This window comes from Hyperolius riggenbachi, chromosome 12, assembly GCF_040937935.1.
Source record: "Hyperolius riggenbachi isolate aHypRig1 chromosome 12, aHypRig1.pri, whole genome shotgun sequence".
Taxonomy (NCBI): Eukaryota; Metazoa; Chordata; class Amphibia; order Anura; family Hyperoliidae; genus Hyperolius; species Hyperolius riggenbachi.
In genome coordinates this window covers 210544951-210564781 of record NC_090657.1, presented here as the reverse complement: position 1 = coordinate 210564781, position 19831 = coordinate 210544951, and the positions used below count along the sequence as shown (strand labels likewise).

At 45.4% G+C, this 19831-nt stretch overlaps 1 protein-coding gene across 9 annotated transcripts in view; it reads right to left on the bottom strand.

Moving 5' to 3' along the window:
* LOC137541164 (uncharacterized) overlaps positions 1 to 19831 on the bottom strand; it is a 157590-nt gene that overhangs the window by 22447 nt on the left and 115312 nt on the right. For all 9 annotated transcript variants that reach the window (XR_011025093.1, XR_011025094.1, XM_068262328.1 and 6 more), the window contains exons 3-4: positions 7267 to 7500; positions 574 to 822 (exon numbers count right to left, since the gene is read on the bottom strand). Coding sequence is in view for 7 of the 9 variants with exons in the window: in XM_068262328.1 (XP_068118429.1) it covers positions 574 to 822; positions 7267 to 7500 (483 nt within the window). In the remaining 2 variants the exon portion in view is untranslated. The remainder of the gene's footprint in view (positions 1 to 573; positions 823 to 7266; positions 7501 to 19831) is intronic.

The following is a 19831-nucleotide window of genomic DNA, read 5'->3' as shown; positions in this document are numbered from 1 at the left end:
TATTATTATTATTGTGTTTATATAGCACTGACATCTTCTGCTGCACTTTACAGAGTACATAGTCATATCACTGACTGTCCTCAGAGGAGCTCACTATCTAATCCCACCATAGTCATACTCTAATGTCCGACCATATTATTATTATGTATTTATATAGCACTGGCATCCTGTGCAGCACTTTACAGAACACATACAGTAGTCATGTCACTGACTGTCCTCAGAGGAGCTCAGAATCTAATCCTGCGATAGTCATAGTCTAATGTCCTACCATATTATTATTATTATTATTATGTATTTATATAGCACTGACATCTTCTGCTGCACTTTACAGAGCACATAGTCATATCACTGACTGTCCTCAGAGGAGCTCACAATCTAATCCTGCCATAGTCATAGTCTAATGTCCTACCATATTATTATTATTATGTATTTATATAGCACTGACACCTTCTGCAGCACTTTACAGAGTACATAGTCATGTCACTGACTATCTTCAGAGGAGCTAACAGTCAAATCCTACCATAGTCATAGACTAATGAGTATAATAAGATTACATAAGTGTGATTCCCTTGCCTGTGTATACGGTGAGGTTGGTTTCATTTCCAGAAAATCCTTCAAACACATCTTTCAGTTTTCCAGAACATCTGTATGTGCCCATGTCATCACCCTGCAGGTCGTTCAGTGTGACTTTCAGCTTGTAGACGCTGCCGGACAGATCGAGGCGGCTCTGATAGTCATTGCTGTTTTTCACCCATAGTGTTGCAGTTGTAGTGGTCACATCTCCGCTATAGCATGTCAATGTCAGCGAATCTTCCGATCTATCTGGATGATCAGTGAAAGTACATCTTAATCTTACAATAGCTGGCATACCTTAGCACAGACATCCACCTTTACCTGTATTTTTGATTATTTCCGCTAAAGTGGACAAATTTATTGGGAGATAAAAACTTCTGCTTTGTGATTATAAGGATATTTAACCTGTTTGCGTTCCACGGTTTTTAAAAATGAAGCTTAAGTAAGAAAACAAGTTCTGTTACTGTGAAACTGTTAAAGAAACACCAAGCCTTTTCAGTGCTGCTGAGTAGATTTTTAGTCTTGAGGTTCACTTCAAAGACCTTAACCACTTCACCACTGAGGGGTTTTACCCCTTGCTTGAACGCGTCTATCAAAAAAGGGCGCGTGGAAAAAAGGGCGCGGGGTGTAGCCGAAATTGTACGTTTGAATGCAAAACCATATTTTCGTTTAATATGTTATAAACGATAATTTAGTGCTAAATAGGTTAAATAAACGGAAATGAAATGGCAAAATAGCGTCTATAACGGTAAACGAATTCTGAAATAAAACGTCAAATAGCGTCTATAGAAAAAACGCTATTTACACGTGTATAAGTATACCTAACCCTCCCTGTACCTATCCCTAACCCCTAGACCCCCCTGTTGATGCCTAAACCTAAGACCCCCCTGTTGGTGCCTAAACCTAAGACCCCCCTGTTGGTGCCTAAACCTAAGACCCCCCTGTTGGTGCCTAAACCTAAGACCCCCCTGTTGGTGCCTAAACCTAAGACCCCCCTGTTGGTGCCTAAACCTAAGACCCCCCTGTTGGTGCCTAAACCTAAGACCCCCCTGTTGGTGCCTAAACCTAAGACCCCCCTGTTGGTGCCTTAACCTAACCTTAACATCACTTATGCATTAGAAATCTTAAAATAACAGTAATATTTAAAACGATATTTTAGTAACTATAATCAACGCATTATAAATGTAAAAACAAAGTTAATACCAAAAGCGATGTATTTGTAATACAATCAGGTTGAGAAACGTTATGTAAGCATTATACATATGAAAACGATTTTTAAATGCAAAAAGAAGTGTAAACGAAATTTTAGTTATAATAGGTTTGTAAGCGTAATTTTAAAACGAAAAAACGAGTTAAAACTCATATAAGCGAAATTTACAAACGAAGAAATAAGTATAATACAAAGTCAAAACGAACTTGTAAACGACATTTGTTATAAACTTTATCCTGTAAACGGAGCCTTTTGTTAACACGATCCCTGTAAAACGCTATTTCTCGTGCGCCCTTTTTTCCTGTCGGGCGCCGAATAGCCGATATTTTGCATTGCAGTCTATGGCGGCGCCCTTTTTGTCCACTATCCTTGTGCGCCCTTTTTTGCTAGCCCGCCCTTGAACACCAGAGCAATTTTCACCTTTCAGCGCTCCTTCCATTCATTCGTCTATAACTTTATTATTACTTATCGCAATAAAATGAACTATATCTTGTTTTTTTCGCCACCAATTAGGCTTTCTTTAGGTGGGACATTTTGCCAATAATTATTTTATTCTAAATGTGTTTTAATGGGAAAATAGGAAAAAATGTGGGAAAGAATTATTATTTTTCAGTTTTCGGCCATTATAGTTTTTAAATAATGCATGCTACTGTAATTAAAACCCATGAAATGTATTTGCCCATTTGTCCCGGTGATTACACCATTTAAATGATGTCCCTATCACAATGTTTGGCGCCAATATTTTATTTGGAAATAAAGGTGCATTTTTTTCAGTTTTGCATCCATCCCTAATTACAAGCCCGTAGTTTATAAAGTAACAGTGTTATACCCTCTTGACATAAATATTTAAAAAGTTCAGTCCCTAAGGTAACTATTTATGTTTTTTTTATTGTATTTTTTTTTTTTATTACAGAAAAAAAATTAATTGGGGAGTGTGGGAGGTAAGGAGTTAATTTATTGTGTAAAACTAATGTGTTGGTATATGTAAAATGCTTTAGGGTGTAGTTTTACTATTTGGCCACAAGATGGCCACAGTGTGTTTGTTTACATGCGACCTGTAAGCGTCCGGAAGGACGCTTACAGGAAGCAGTACGAGGCTGGATAAATCACAATGATCGCGCTGTTTCTAATAGAAGCAGCGGATCATTGAAGGGGCTTAGATCAACGAACGTGAATGGATTTTCCCGTTCATTGATCTCCGGGTGAGCGGGCGGCGGCGCGCACGAGCGGTGGGAGCGCGCGCACGAGCGGCGGGAGCACGGACAGCGGTGGTAGTGCGGAAGGTACAGATTTCTCCGTCCCTGGTTTTTTAGGGGGGAAAAAAGGGACGGAGAAATTCGTACCGCGGGGGGGTAAAGTGGTTAAAGAGGAATTCCAACCTAAACAAACATACTTTCATTAAGTTACATTACTTATGTTAATGAAATAGATAGGGAATATAATCTCTTACCCACCCTGTTTTAAAAGAACAGGCAAATGTTTGATTTCATGATGGCAGCCATCTTTTTGGTTGTAAGGAGGTGACAGGGTGTATGATTCCAACTGTCCTGTGTCCTGATCATCCCTCCCAGTTGCTAAGCAACGTGAATAACAACATAGGAAATCCCATCATGCTCTGCACAGTATCAGGGAAAAAAGCCCGGGCTTTTTTTCTTTGATGGGTGGAGCTTACATAAAAATACAGCTAAAAATGATGCTTTGGTAAGAAAAACAAAGTTCTGATGCTGTGAAACTGTTAAAGAAAGACCAAGCATTTTCAGTTTTGCTGAGTAGATTTTTAGTCCGGAGGTTCACTTTAACCTATTTTGGTTCCTGGACGTAGAAACTACGTCCAGGAACCATGCACGCTACCGCGCGCTCCCGCAGCCCTTAACGCGCGTGCACGCGCGCTCCCGGCCCGCGGTTCCTTAGCCAGGAAATCAGTGAAACGGGCTATGGTGCCCGATCACTGACTCCTCTCCCCCGCTGAAAAAGCGACAGCTTCTCTCGGAAGCTGCGCCTTTTCTGGCTGTTCCCTCCCCGATGCGTCACTCTAAGCGTGTGTTACACTTAGAGTGACGTCATGTAAACAAACTCATGGCCGCCATCTTGTGGCCAAAAAATAAAACTACAACAAAAAGTGAAAAAAATTTAAATCAACACACAATTACATTAAAAAAAATATGGTTTACATCCCACCCTCCCAAAAATACCTAAATAAAATGTTTAATATAAAAAAACAAAAAACCATTACAATAAAAAACAAAAAAACATGTAAATATTTACCTAAGGGTCTAAACTTTTTAAATATCAATGTAAAGATGAAATATTTCTATATTTTTTTATTTTAAACTTGTAAATAGTGATAGATGCAAAATGGAAAACATTCACCTTTATTTCCAAATAAAATATTGTCGCCATACATTGTGATAGGGACATAATTTTAATGGTGTAATAACCGGGACATATGGGCAAATACAATACGTGAGTTTTAATTATGGAGGCATGTATTATTTTAAAACTATAATGGCTGAAAACTGAGAAATAATGAATTTTTTCCGTTTTTTCTTATTCTTCCTGTTAAAATGCATTTACAGTAAAGTGGCTCTTAGCAAAATGTACCCCCCAAAGAAAGTCTAATTGGTGGCGGAAAAAACAAGATATAGATCAGTTCATTTGTGATAAGTAGTGATAAAGTTATAGGCTAATGAATGGGAGGTGAACATTGCTCAAGTGAAAACGACGAAACGCGAATGGGTTAATGATTGAAATCTACGTCCTGTTTTGATGGCTACCTGGCTGACAGGGCATAGAGTTCAATACACCGACGTAGCTCGTTCTCGCCACTTTCATCATTTCTGACGATCTTGCCGCTGTCTCCACCCTGCAGCTCACCTGCTTTGCTATCTCTGTAATGGCAGAGGCCTGTGAGCAAGTGTCAGCGTAAGCTGCTCCCGTTGGCTTACATTGATAGACAGGGTCAAGAGCCAATGAAAGCGGCTCCAGACAGCTCACAGGAACTCTGCCGTCATAGAGACGGCAGAGTAGGTGGCCCAGGTTCCAGACGTGCAGCCGTGATGGTGGTTGCGGCGGGTATGTGCGGTGATTCGTTGGTATTCGTCACTATTCCAGTGGTCTCTGGTTCTTAAGGGGGTAGAGACAGCTGGTACTTAAGTGGTTAAAGACTACATCTCCCGGCATGCAGAGCTGGGGTCGCTACATATCTTGCCGTGCACTAGTGCCAGGGACGAACTCGACATCATAGGCACTTTAAGCCTGTGAGTCTGTGGAATTTTAGCATTGACAGAAGGAAGATGGGCAACAATCCATAGTAGGTAAGTAAATCAATGCTGCCCCCACAAAGAACACATCATTTATGAACCTCACATATTACCTAAGAGGTGCTCAGTTACCTTTTAAGAGGAACTGTAACAAAGGAAGGGGGTGGGATCAATATATTGCAATGCAAAGTGAGAAGTTGAAAAATAGAAGCAAGATCAAAAAATGATTTATGTAATTTGTTCATGTTGTTTGACCCACAATCATCCTGCACGTCATCATCTTTACTACTGGCAGTCATGAAAAAAAAAAGGACAATACTTGCGCAATAGATGACCCTTCTTGGACAACCTTCCAGGGGAACGTTCCACCTGGCTGCTGCTTCTTACACCCTGTGGTTCACCATCAGGGCCGCCATCAGAAATTTTGGGGCCCCTCACACATCAACAAGCCTGGGCCCCCTCCTCCCTAGGCCCACCTACTGATTGCTGTGCCCGCCCACTAACCACCCCACCCCCGTGTCCTTGCGCGAAGTGTGCTGCGGCAAAAAATGTGCATGGCTCCAACATTGAAGAAAGCTGCATACACAGCGTGATGCGTCAAAAAGTGGGCGTGACCATGGCATGTTGTGGGTGGAGCCAAATACTAGCAAAATACTGTAGTCCCTGGTTAACAAATGAGATAGGGACTCGTAGGTCCGTTCTTATCATTTATCCATTCTCTTTTGTCCCCCTCTTTTCTTCCTGTGCCTCTTTTGTCCCCCTCTTTCTCACCTCAGTTTGTCCCTCCGTGTGACCTCATGTTCCCGTCTCATCTCTTTTGTCCCTGTGCCTCTTTTGTCCACCTCTGTTCCCTCTGTGCCCCTTTTATCCCCCTGTGTTACCTCTTGTCCCCTTCTGTCTTAGCTCATCCCCCTGCCCTAGCCAGGTATAGGTGCCCCCAGTATAGGTAGCCAGGTATAGGTTCCCCCAGTATAGTATAGTAGCGGGCTCACTCATCTGCTCTCCACGTTTACGTGCTGATGTCACTCTTCTCTCAGTGCTCAGGGTGTGCTGGTTAGTGAGCCACAGGCCCGCAGCCAGCACATGCGGACCTTCCAGCGCTTTGGTGGGGGGGGGGGGAGAGGGCCACCAGAAGCCCTGGGCCCCTCACTGCAGTGTCAGTTGTCCCCCCCTGATGGCTGCCCTGTTCACCACACCACACAAGAACAATGGAATCAAGCAAACGAGACAGCACTAACTGCCATTACTTATAATCACACCCCCTAACATTGCGATAAGCTTGAACGTTTTTTCTTTTATAGATATACATAGGCTAATAGTTTTTTTTTCTTTTATAGATATACATATGCACAGAGGGAGATACTGTTTGCTCGGCAGTTGGGAAAGCCCTTATTTCCCACAATGCAATGAGGTTCACAGACAGGAAACTGTCAGAACCTAGGTCCTTTCATCAAACTGTGGGAGGGGTTTCACCATAATATCAGCCATACAGACTCTCCTGATGATCCTTTCCAGAAAAGGAAAAGATTTCTCATGGGAAAGGGGAGTATCAGCTACTGATTGGGATGACGTTCAATCCTTGGTTACAGTTTCTCTTTAAAACAACATTTTCCAGGTTTGTAGAACACAGCAGAGATAAGATCAAAAGCTTTAAAGTCTTAAGGGGCCCATACATGGGTCGATATCAGCCAGCGATCGATTATATAGAATCGATCCATCAATCAGAAAGCAATTCTATCAAATTTATCGATCGATTTGTGGCCAATTTTGATCAATTTGATCTATCTGACAGAAATTAAAAATCTAGGTGGATCTGCTTCTGGCAGCAGATCGATGGCGCATAAAGTTGCATTTGGATCTAATGGTCCAATAATGCATTTAGATTTCCAATAGATTTTATTCTGAAATCTTTTGGAAATTTGTTCCTAGTGTGTGGCACACATCAGATAGATTCCTGTCAGATTAAGCTTGACAGGCATCTGACAGAAATCTATCTGATGGTCGAATCTACTGCAAATCTATAAGTGTATAGCCACCATTAGTTTATTCAGCCAACAGGAAGGGGCCATAAGCTTTACATGGAAGGATATCTCCATTGTTATCAGGACTCCATTGTGTTCTACTGTCTATGCTAGTCTTTACATGACAGCATCTCTTTCTCAAAGACGTAAGTAAGTACCTTTACATTGCAGTTTGAATGAAGATGTAGGAGTGACCACTTACGGGTGCTGCAGTTGTTTTGAGGTACGTTCCAACTGAATGTTTTAAATGTGCCGGAGAAATCAAATTTTGATGCAGTTTTATCAGACACTGAAATACTGAAAATTTCGTTCTTGAAAAAAGACAGCCTTAGTTCCTCGACTTCGATATGTTCCTGCACGGTACAAGACATTTTGGCGCTCTCCCCAGCTCTGAGTTGGAGGTTTGAAGGTTCTTGTGTTATATACGTGGCTAAAACTACAACAGAAAACATAATTATGAGTGACAGAGGAAGTTGGAAAGTGATGCTGTTTGAACCTAAAGCAAAAATAAACTTATGAGATTGTATGTCTAGTACAGATAATGAATGGAACATTCATAGCAAAGAACAGAGTCTTTTATTGCTTTCCAGTACAGGAAGAGTTGAAAAACTTGAGTTGTTATCTATGCAAAAGAGCTTTTCTGAGCAGGCAACTAAATTGGTCGAACCCAGTCCTTTTTTCTTAACCACTTGATGACCCACCCTTCACCCCCCCTTAAGGACCAGCGTGGTTTTTAGTGATCTGTGCTGGGTGGGCTCTACAGCCCCCAGCACAGATCAGGGTGCAGGCAGAGAGATCAGATTGCCCCCCTTTTTTCCCTCCTATGGGGATGATGTGCAGGGGGGGGTCTGATCTCTTCTGCCTGCGTGTGGCTGGCGGGGGGGGCACCTCAAAGCCCCCCTCCGCGGCGAAATTCCCCCCTCCCTCTCCTACCTGTTCCCCCCCGGTGATCGAGGCTGCACAGGACACTATCCGTCCTGTGCAGCCAGTGACAGGACGTCCCCTGTCACATGGCGGCGATCCCCGGCCACTGATTGGCCCGGGATCGCCGATCTGCCTTACGGCACTGCTGCGCAGCAGCGCCGTACAAATGTGAAAACAAAGCGGATTATTTCCGCTTGTGTTTACATTTAGCCTGCGAGCCGCCATCGGCGGCCCGCAGGCTATTCACGGAGCCCCCCGCCGTGATTTGACAGGAAGCAGCCGCTCGCGCGAGTGGCTGCTTCCTGATTAATCAGCCTGCAGCTGGCGACGCAGTACTGCGTCGCTGGTCCTGCAGCTGTCACTTTGCCGACGCACGGTATAAGCGTGCGGTCGGCAAGTGGTTAAAGAGACACTGAAGCGAAAAAAAAATGATGATATTATGATTTGTATGTGTAGCACAGCTAAGAAATAAAACATTAAGATCAGATACATCAGTGTAATTGTTTCCAGTACAGGAAGAGATGAAAAACTCCAGTTGTTATCTCTATGCAAACAAGCCATTAAGCTCTCCGACTAATGCTGGGAATACACGGTTCGTTTTTGCCTTCGTTTAAACCTTCGTTTCGATTGTGCCTTTTGTCCTTTTCGATCCCGAAATAATCGGTCATACGGTTAATATCACCACCCACGGTTTCGTTTTTTTTTTCGATTCTGATGGTTTCGTTTTTCCAATGATCGAAGGCTGCAAAGAAACGAAACGAAAATCCCTTTTTACAGGGACGGACTAGCATAAACGAATATATAATCGATCTGAACAGCCATCAAGCCTACCAATGGCTCGATTAGATGGATAAAGAGAGATAATATCAAACATGTTCGATCACTAGTAGTGTTGGGCGAACAGTGTTCGCCACTGTTCGGGTTCTGCAGAACATCACCCTGTTCGGGTGATGTTCGAGTTCGGCCGAACACCTGACGGTGCTCGGCCAAACCGTTCGGCCATATGGCCGAACTAAGAGCGCATGGCCGAACGTTCCCCGAACGTTCGGCTAGCGCTGTGATTGGCCGAACGGGTCACGTGGTTCGGACCCGAACGCGCTCTGATTGGCCGAACTGTCACGTGGTTCGGGTAAATAAATACCCGAACCACGTCATATCTCCGCCATTTGTCTGTGGGTTTAGCTTTGGGTAGGCAGGCAGGGTAGTTCGCGCTCCAGCCACGCTAGCCAGGGTCCCCCCCAGTCATTGTGTGTCACTGCTGGGAACAGTAGTACACCGCTCGTTCAGCCACACTATATAGCATTCTGTGTACTGTTCTGTGTCTGCTGGGAACAGTGGTACACCGCTCGTTCAGCCACACTATATAGCATTCTGTGTACTGTTCTGTGTCTGCTGGGAACAGTAGTACACCGCTCGTTCAGCCACACTATATAGCATTCTGTGTACTGTTCTGTGTCTGCTGGGAACAGTAGTACACCGCTCGTTCAGCCACACTATATAGCATTCTGTGTACTGTTCTGTGTCTGCTGGGAACAGTAGTACACCGCTCGTTCAGCCACACTATATAGCATTCTGTGTACTGTTCTGTGTCTGCTGGGAACAGTAGTACACCGCTCGTTCAGCCACACTATATAGCATTCTGTGTACTGTTCTGTGTCTGCTGGGAACAGTGGTACACCGCTCGTTCAGCCACACTATATAGCATTCTGTGTACTGTTCTGTGTCTGCTGGGAACAGTAGTACACCGCTCGTTCAGCCACACTATATAGCATTCTGTGTACTGTTCTGTGTCTGCTGGGAACAGTAGTACACCGCTCGTTCAGCCACACTATATAGCATTCTGTGTACTGTTCTGTGTCTGCTGGGAACAGTAGTACACCGCTCGTTCAGCCACACTATATAGCATTCTGTGTACTGTTCTGTGTCTGCTGGGAACAGTAGTACACCGCTCGTTCAGCCACACTATATAGCATTCTGTGTACTGTTCTGTGTCTGCTGGGAATAGTGGTACACCGCTCGTTCAGCCACACTATATAGCATTCTGTGTACTGTTCTGTGTCTGCTGGGAACAGTAGTACACCGCTCGTTCAGCCACACTATATAGCATTCTGTGTACTGTTCTGTGTCTGCTGGGAACAGTAGTACACCGCTCGTTCAGCCACACTATATAGCATTCTGTGTACTGTTCTGTGTCTGCTGGGAATAGTGGTACACCGCTCGTTCAGCCACACTATATAGCATTCTGTGTACTGTTCTGTGTCTGCTGGGAACAGTGGTACACCGCTCGTTCAGCCACACTATATAGCATTCTGTGTACTGTTCTGTGTCTGCTGGGAATAGTGGTACACCGCTCGTTCGCCACTGTATAGCATTGTGCTCTGTGTCGCTGCTGGGAATAGTGGTACACCGCTCACCCGTCACTGTATAGCATTGTGCTCTGTGTCGCTGCTGGGAATAGTGGTACACCGCTCACCCGTCACTGTATAGCATTGTGCTCTGTGTCGCTGCTGGGAATAGTGGTACTGTATAGCATTTCTGTACTGCCACTGTACTGCTGCCAGTCAGCGTGTACTGTAAGGATAAGTGAAATGAGGAAGAAATCCGGTGAAAGAGGGAGGGGCAAGGGAAGAGGTGTTTCCCCTGACGGTTCACGTACAGGCCACAGGGGAGCACCCAAGAAAACCCACTCAATACCGCCCATGTTGTCCAGGACAACAACCCTCACAAATCCAAAAGAACAGGACCAGATAATTACTTGGATGACCTCTCAAGCGTCCAGCAGTGGGTTAAGCAGCACCAGCACATCACGCACGAGGTCCGAGTCCTCAGCCAGTTACAAGGAGCCAGTGGGCACAAAGCTGACACAACCGGCAGCGACACCACGCACACAACTGCCAGATAACCAGTCCGATGAATTACCTCAGGACACAATGGGGTATTCGCAGGAGCTATTCCCAGCCCAACAAACTTCCACCTTTCAAAGGTCAATGGAGGAACAGCCAGAAATGTTGTGCCTGGATTCACAACCGTTAACTGTGGGAAATGCACCGCGCACTGAAATACAAGGCGAGTCCGAAGAGGACTCGGAAACCCAAATCCCAGAGCAATTTGGGCAGGAGGGGTTGCAATTGCAGGAGGTCGGCCGACAAGATCTGGAAGACGACGTTGGAGTGTGCTGCGCAGAGGTTGTTGTGGGGAGCTCTACTCCACGGCGGTGGCCCACAATGACATATGACGAGTTTGAGGAGATGGAAGAGGAGGGTATGGACAATGTGGACAGAGACCCAGATTTTGTTTGTGAACGAGAACATCGCCGTCGTAGCAGCAGCACAGATGAGTCTGTTGAAGAACACACTGCTGCACGAGTTCGCCTTGTGCCACAAGGTAGGCGGCGCGCAATTTCAGGCACCACAAGCGTGGAAGTTCAAGTGAGAGGCAAAAGAGGAGCAAACAGAAATCGCCAGCAAGGAGGCAGGTGCTCCAAAGTCTGGGCTTTCTTTGAAGACTGCACTGAGGATGTTACCATGGCGATTTGCAAGGTGTGCAAGACCCGCCTGAGCAGGGGGAAAAATATTAACAACCTCTCCACCACCAGCATGAGCCGTCACATGCTATCCAAACATCCCACTCTTTGGGCAAACGCGTCAGGACAGGGTACCAGAAACAACACTGCCTCCCTTGGGTTCACCAGACTCACCACCAGACCCGCCTCAGCAGCAGCAGTAGCCCAGCCATTGCGTGGTTCACAACATTCACAAACATCAGACGACGCTGACACTGTCACTTTCCGGAGTAGTGCTCTTGAGGTCTCCCAGTGTTCATCAAACACAACAACCAACAGCCCTTCCGTGTGCAGCGCTACGGTTCAGTTGTCTGTGTCGGAGATGTTTGAGCGCAAGAGGAAATTGCCAGCAAATGACCCCCGGGCCGTGGCAGTAACAGCCAGCATAGCCAAGCTTCTGGCCTGCGAAATGCTGCCATATCGATTGGTGGAGACAAACAGCTTCAAGGGCATGATGTCAGTGGCCATCCCACGTTACGTGGTTCCCAGCCGCTACCACTTTGCACGCTCTGCAGTGCCTGAGTTGCATGAGCACGTGGTCAGCAAAATAACCCGAAGCTTGAAGAATGCCGTTGCCTGCAAGGTTCACCTCACCACTGACACCTGGACGAGTGCGTTCGGCCAGGGTCGATACATCTCCCTTACCGCGCACTGGGTGAACCTTGTGGAGCCTGGCAGCGATTCCTCACCTGCTACGGCACGGGTGTTGCCCACGCCACAAACAGCTGCACCGCCGTCCCTCCCACTGGATAACAGCAGCACCTACCTCTCTGACTCCTTCTCCTCCAACGCATCTCAAAGCTGTACCTCATCCGGAAACGCTAACCCAGCAGCAGTAGGATCGTGGAAGCAGTGCAGCACAGCTGTTGGCATGCGTCAGCAAGCGTTGCTGAAGCTAATCTGCCTTGGGGATAAGCAGCACACAGGGGAGGAAATTTGGAGGGGAATAAAGGAACAGACGGATTTGTGGCTGGCACCGCTGGACCTGAAACCGGGCATGGTTGTGTGTGATAATGGGAGTAATCTCATTCGCGCTTTAAGGTTGGCTAAGCTGACACACATCCCTTGCCTGGCGCACGTGATGAACCTAGTAGTTCAGCGGTTCCTGAGGACATACCCAGGCGTGCCCGATCTGCTGTTGAAGGTGCGTCGAGTGTCCAAACATTGTAGAAATTCCAGTACTGCTTCGGGGGCACTCGCCAAGATGCAGGAGCGCTTCAATCTCCCCCACCATCGCTTGCTGTGTGATGTCCCTACGCGCTGGAATTCTACGCTGCACATGCTAGCCCGCTTTTGCGAGCAGAAGAGTGCAGTGGTCCAGTACATGACGGCGCAGTACCGAGGCGCATCCGGCCAGCTGCCAAGCTTCTGTGGATCCGATTGGGCCAACATGTTGGACCTCTGCCAAGTCCTCCAAAATTTTGAGCAATCCACGTTGCTTGTGAGCAGTGACAACTCTTCAGTCAGCATTACCATACCACTGCTGTGTTTACTGAAGAGGTCGATGTTAAAAATCAAGGAAACAGCTGTCATGATGCAACTGGGGGAATCTGAAGGAGAAAACGATCAGCGTGATGGTACCAACATCAGGCCATCCGCCTCAGGGAACGCTGGCCCCAGCAGCTATGACGAAGAAGAGGAGGAGGAACAGCTGGAGTTGGAGCAGGAATTTCATGCCACCACTGACGAGGGCCAGAGCGGTGCACGTTGGACTTCCACAATTCAACGCGAATGGTCAGCAGAAGCAGACCAGGAGGAAGGTGACGACTATGATGCATCACAACAACTATCACAACGCTCACAAGAGGATGATGAGGATTCTGGTAGGACTCTGGCACACATGGCTCAATTCATGCTAGACTGCATTGAACGTGACCCACGCATTGTGCGCATTCTGGACAACACCAATTACTGGGTTTATACCCTTCTGGATCCACGGTACAAACACAATGTTCCAAAACTGCTTGAAGAAAGAGTCAGACAGGTCAAAATGGAAGAATACCAGCAGGCCCTTGTGGAGACTTTAGAGAGGAGATTGACATCCTCCCCCTCCTCTAGCCAGTTGTACGCAGACAGACTGACTTCCGCAAACCCAGGACGACCAGGAGGGCAGCAAACAACGCAAGCCGCAGCTAGTACCCAAAAGGGAATGGTATCGGCAGTGTCCTTGGAGTGGGAAAATTTTCTGACACCCATGCAGCCGCAGCCCACTGAACAGCAAGCGTGCAGATCCACCTCCAACACCGATCGCCTGGAGAAGATGGTCAAGGACTACATGTCAGATGGCGTAGCTGTGTCGAACCATCCATCTGCACCCTTCAACTATTGGGTATCGAAGCTAGACACCTGGCACGAACTGGCAATGTACGCAATAGAGGTGCTGGCTTGCCCGGCAGCCAGCGTTATGTCGGAACGCTGTTTCAGTGCTGCCGGAGGCATCGTCACAGATCGGCGTATCCGCCTCTCTACAGAAAATGCAGACCGTCTGACTCAAATTAAAATGAATCAATCCTGGATTGGAAATGACTACGCAACACTCCAGGACCCCAACCAAGTAACATGACCAATGAACATCTGGGATGGTGTTGCGTTTCCGGGCCCTGTTTATTGAACCTCTCATCTGTATTACATTTATGACTGCATGGCGGCAAAAAGCATTGCTGCTATATCCGCACGCTTTTTGTCCACATGCAAGGCCTGGGTTGTTGTGTCTCACAAAGCGTGGCCTTCTCCTCCTGCGCCTGCTCCTGTTCCATCACGTCTGCTGCTGCTGGGTTAGCGTTGCCGCGTGGTCCCTGTTTATTGAACCACTTATCTTTATTACATTTATGACTGCATGGCGGTACAAAGCATGCTATCCGCACGCTTCTTGCCCTCATGCAAGGCCTGGGTTGTTGTGTCTCACAAAGCGTGGCCTTCTCCTCCTGCGCCTGCTCCTGTTCCATCACGTCTGCTGCTGCTGGGTTAGCGTTGCCGCGTGGTCCCTGTTTATTGAACCACTTATCTTTATTACATTTATGACTGCATGGCGGTACAAAGCCTGCTATCCGCACGCTTCTTGCCCTCATGCAAGGCCGGGGTTGTTGTGTCTCACAAAGCGTGGCCTTCTTCTCCTCCTGCGCCACCCTCCTCCTGTTCCATCACGTGTGCTGCTGCTGGGTTAGCGTTACCGGTCCCTTTTCCTGGAACCTCTTATATGTATTACATTTATGACTGCATGCCGACAAAAAACATGTTACCTGTGCAAAGAAAACAGACATTTCCCGCATTTAAAAGACAGTTTTCCCTTTGAAACTTTAAAATCGATTTTCTCAAAAACTATAAGCTCTTTTTGCTAATTTTTTTTTCCTCTTGTACCCACTCCCAAGGTGCACATACCCTGTAAATTTGGGGTATGTAGCATGCAAGGAGGCTTTACAAACCACAAAAGTTCGGGTCCCCATTGACTTCCATTATGTTCGGAGTTCGGGTCGAACACCCGAACATCGCGGCCATGTTCGGCCTGTTCGGCCCGAACCCGAACATCTAGATGTTCGCCCAACACTAATCACTAGTCGTTCGTTTTTGGGGTCTATTAATCGAAACTATAATGAGATTATGACTATTTTCACATACGTTTTCAACACTCGATTCGTTTACCGAACGAATCGAAGGTTTAAACGAAGGCAAAAACGAACCGTGTATTCCCAGCATAAGTTAGTTGTGGAGAGGGCTGTTATCTGACTTTTATTATCTCAACTGTTCCTGGACTATTTACTTTTCCTCTGCTAGAGGAGAGGTCATTACTTCACAGACTGCTCTGAAAGACTCATTTTGAATGCTGAGTGTTGTGTAATCTGCACATATTATAGAATGATGCAATGTTAGAAAAAACACTATATACTTGAAAATAAAAGTATGAGAATATTTTCTTTGCTGCTAATCTTCTAGTAATTATTCATAGTACACAACCAATTCACTATATCATATTTTTTTTTTCGCTTCAGTGTCTCTTTAAGAGCTTAAACAGCCAAGAAAGGTGATAGACAGCTTGAGATAAGGTTTTACTGTTGGGTTAATGTTGGATTATTACGGCTCTGTACAAATAACAAGATGACACATCATTGCATTCCAGCGGATCTGGAGGTGTGGCTAGCTTTCAAGGACAGCAATGGTTGATTTGCATGTTTCAGCAGTAATGCACTGGGAGACATCTCGGAGCTCACTCCAACCTTAATTATCACAAATACTTTCTGTTTTAAGAAAGCAAACTTTTGTTTTCCATAACATTTTAGTAAGAGAGCTTTTTGGACCATTGTAGGCCCTTACACACTCCGACGAGTTCTAGTTCACCATGAGCTGGGTATTCTGTACCTTAACTGCATTTAAAAACCGTTATACCTATCATAAAATCGATTTTCTCGAAAACTATAAGGTCTTTTTGAAAAAAAAAATGCCCTTGTTTCCACTGTTCTAATTAACATACCCAGCAAGGATTTTCAATTAAGCCGGAATTCTGATATATGCCAATGCCGTTCTCTTAAATCTCAGAATCCGATATATTTTAAGGATGTATGCTATTATGCGGACAGCCATGGTACCAGACCCCACTTTACATCACAAGAGCCTATAGGCACAGATGTCCTGGTACCCTAGACTTTGCCCTCCGTCTGGGAACCTACACCCCCCACCCCCCTCCGTACTGCACTGCAAGTGTGCTGGCTGGCTCTGCTGTCACTTCTCCCTTACTTCCCTTGTCTGTCATAGTTGGCTATTGTGTCCCTTAGTATTAGGTAGTCAGAATTAATCTCAGTATTTAGTAGCTAGAGGTGGCCCCAACTGAAGGAAGAACTTTTCAGTGGAATGCCAAGACCCAGGTGAGTAGCCTCTCATTTAAACTATACTTAGGACCTTCATAGGAAAAGAGGGAGGGAGGCACTCGGCGAGGGGAGTGAGCCACCCTTCTATCAGCAGGCGCCTGTAGACATGAGCCTACAGTGCCTTATGGTAAATCCGGCCCTGTGGTGGTACATGTCCAGATTCTATGATTGGCCAAATTATTCCCAATCAGAAGCATTGGACAACTCAGAGAACAGGGAGGTTTACCACAGAAAAAGTTGTCAGCAAAATTGTCTGACCGGACCCACACCCCATGCTTGTGGATGTAATGTGCACAGACTGGTGGTTACAGCAGCAGTAAGACCACTCACCCTGCTCATTTGTAAGTAGATCCGCCCCGCGGATGCTGGTCCTGTCCTTCATAGTGATATCTGCCTACTGCACAAGTGTTGAACTCCAGGCCTGGAGGGCCAGACCCATGCCAGTGTTTAGGATGGACTGAGAAAGAGAGGAATGTGTTCTACCTGATGGACCACACCTTTCCTGATTCAGACTCATCAATTAATTTGAGCTGTGTCAAAAATGTGTGAGGACCTCAGCCCTCAAAGAACCGGTTTGACATCCCTGACCTACTGTGTCATGTCATTGGGGTTGCAGTACTGTAGGCCTGGTTAAGAGCACAGGAAGTGCTCAGGAAGTTTACCGTGGCTAAGCTAAAGTGTGGGGATATGTGCTGATCTTGCTTCGCTGTGAGACCCAGCATCTTAGAGATGGGCACGCTACTTGACCCTGTCCCGACACTGTAGCCTAGCAAACATCAAGCTTCCTGAGCACTTACTGTGCTTGTAACCAGGCTCACGGTGTTTATACCGATTGGAGGCAGTTGGAGGCATCACAGTAGGTGATCGTCAGGGGAGTAGGGGTGGTACCAAGGTTAACGGCTCCCATCTACTTACGGATGAGCTGGGTGAGAGCGCACTAACTGCTGCTGTAACCACCCATTTATGGGGGGAGCGCAGACACAGGACTGGGTTACTTAGCTCTCCAGCCCCACTGCGATGACTTGGTCGGGGGGTCTATTGTTATGCCAGTGGCTGCAGGTGGTATTGAGACAGATGATAGAACTAGGAATAAGCACATGGATTTCATTGAATTCTGACTGTCACATGAGAATCTACAATTTTGAGTTTAAATGGAATCTTGGCATGTACATTTCAAACATTACAGGGAATGTAACATTTTTTTTTTCTTGCTGCATACATAGCAAAAAAAAGTCTACAGAGTGTGCTCGAGGGACAAGAAAAAATTATATGGGCAGCACGGTGGCGTAGTGGTTAGCTCTCTCGCCTTGCAGCGCTGGGTCCCTGGTTCGAATCACAGCCAGGGCACTATCTGCAAAGAGTTTGTATGTTTTCTCCGTGTCTGCGTGGGTTTCCTCCGGGCACTCCGGTTTCCTCCCACATTCCAAAAACATACAGATAAGTTAATTGGCTCCCCCTAAAAATTGGCCCTAGACTACAGTGCTTACACTACATAATATAGACATATGGCAATGGTAGGGATTAGATTGTGAGCTCCTTTGAGGGACAGTTAGTGACAAGATATATATATACACTGTACAGCGCTGCGTAATATGTCGGCGCTATATAAATACTCAATAATAATAATAAGGAAAAAATGCAAAAATGTGAACATTCTAAGCAAACTTGTAACCTATTTAGAACATATTTTTACAAAAACACACTTAACATAACTAATCTTATGGTTATTGTGAAAAAAATATATTTGCAATGTATTGCAATTGTGGGATTTTGCAATGCAAATTTGGAATCTGTGAAATTTAAAGGGGTTCTTTCGCGAAAAAAGTAGGCAGTTAAAAAATGTGACAGATGACAGGTTTTGGGCCAGTCCATCTTTTTAAGGGGGATTCTCAGGGCTTTCTTTGTTTTCAACAGCATTTCCTGAACAGCAGTTTAACTGCCTAAATAGCAAGATACCAGCCGGCCTCCCTAATCACTTACACACTATTATGTCAGTTAGATTTTGCAACTGTTGTTCAGGAAATGCTGTTGAAAACAAAGAAAGCCCTGAGAATCCCCCTTAAAAAGATGGACTAGCCCAAAACCTGTCATCTGTCACATTTTTTAACTGCCTACTTTTTTCGCGAAAGAACCCCTTTAAAATTTGTTGAGAATTCTGTGTGAAATTTTGATTTTGTCGGATTTGGAATTAGGCGATTCCAACCATCAGTGAAAAGAACCTATTTATTTGAGGTGTGCGAAATTGACACAATCTGGTTTTGAATTCTGCATCAGGTTTCCAGGACAGTTTCAGGTTTCAGTTTCGATTTTCGTCTGTACCATGTACAGCCCTGGAAGAACCACACTAAGAGGATAAAAAAAAGATAAACCTGTATACATGTTTATCCCATTATGTTATGTATCATTTCAAGTACCATTTAAAGGCAAATCAAGAAATCATTCATTTTTTAACAGCATCCAAATTGTAATTAGGGTAATAATAATAATCAGTGTTGCTCGCATACCCCCGATCACGGATTCAAATAAATCCGGCCACGGCAGTCCCAAAATCCGGATAAGCCGTGACTGTGATCTGGATTTGAAACTGACTGATAAATTTGACTCGGATTTTATCCGTGATTGCCTGTAAAATCCATGATGACGGGTTTGTGATCTGGATTAGACTTTAATGTTAATAGCATAGCCCCCATACATGCCCCAATCCCTAGAATTGCATGGATTATAAAGGTGATCAGTGGCTACAACTTAAAAAAAGTTTTCAAAAAGACCTTATAGTTTTTGAGAAAATGTAATTTAATGTTTCCAATGATAAAGTATTTGTGATTAAATCCCGCCAAAACCCGCTGACTTTAGCGGTTAATAGCAAAGCCCGCTTACCTGCTATAAACACCAAATATATGAATATGTTGAAGTGAATGGGAACTTGTTTTTGTTGTTGTTATTTTCAATACCTGATCATTTACCTATTACTCTCCTGTGCTGCTCAGTCCCCTTTTTTGTTTCAATCACTGCAGCCTGGCACCCAAAATCTCATTTATAAAAATGTTACCAGTTCGGTTGAATATAACGCAATTGGGAGGAGGCAGAGCTTATTTGCACTGCTCTGTCTCTCCTCTGTCATTCATTGCCATCACCTCCCCTCTCCCCGCCCCTCTTGAGCGGCGCAAAGTAATGCTACACACCACAAATCGGCCAAATGAAGGTTTTTCATCCCATACCTTCACATGTTATGTGCAGCTGGCTCTTCTTTTGCCTCACAGAATAGGCAACTGTCATCACAAATTGCGTGCGCGCACGCTCTACTGTGCGCATACACATGTGCTCATGGCTGCGCGTCAGAAAGTACTGTCTCTCGTGCGGCTTTACAGGCGATACCAGAAAGGAAGAGGCTGCTGACCCGGAAGTAAAAGCAAAGGAAAGCA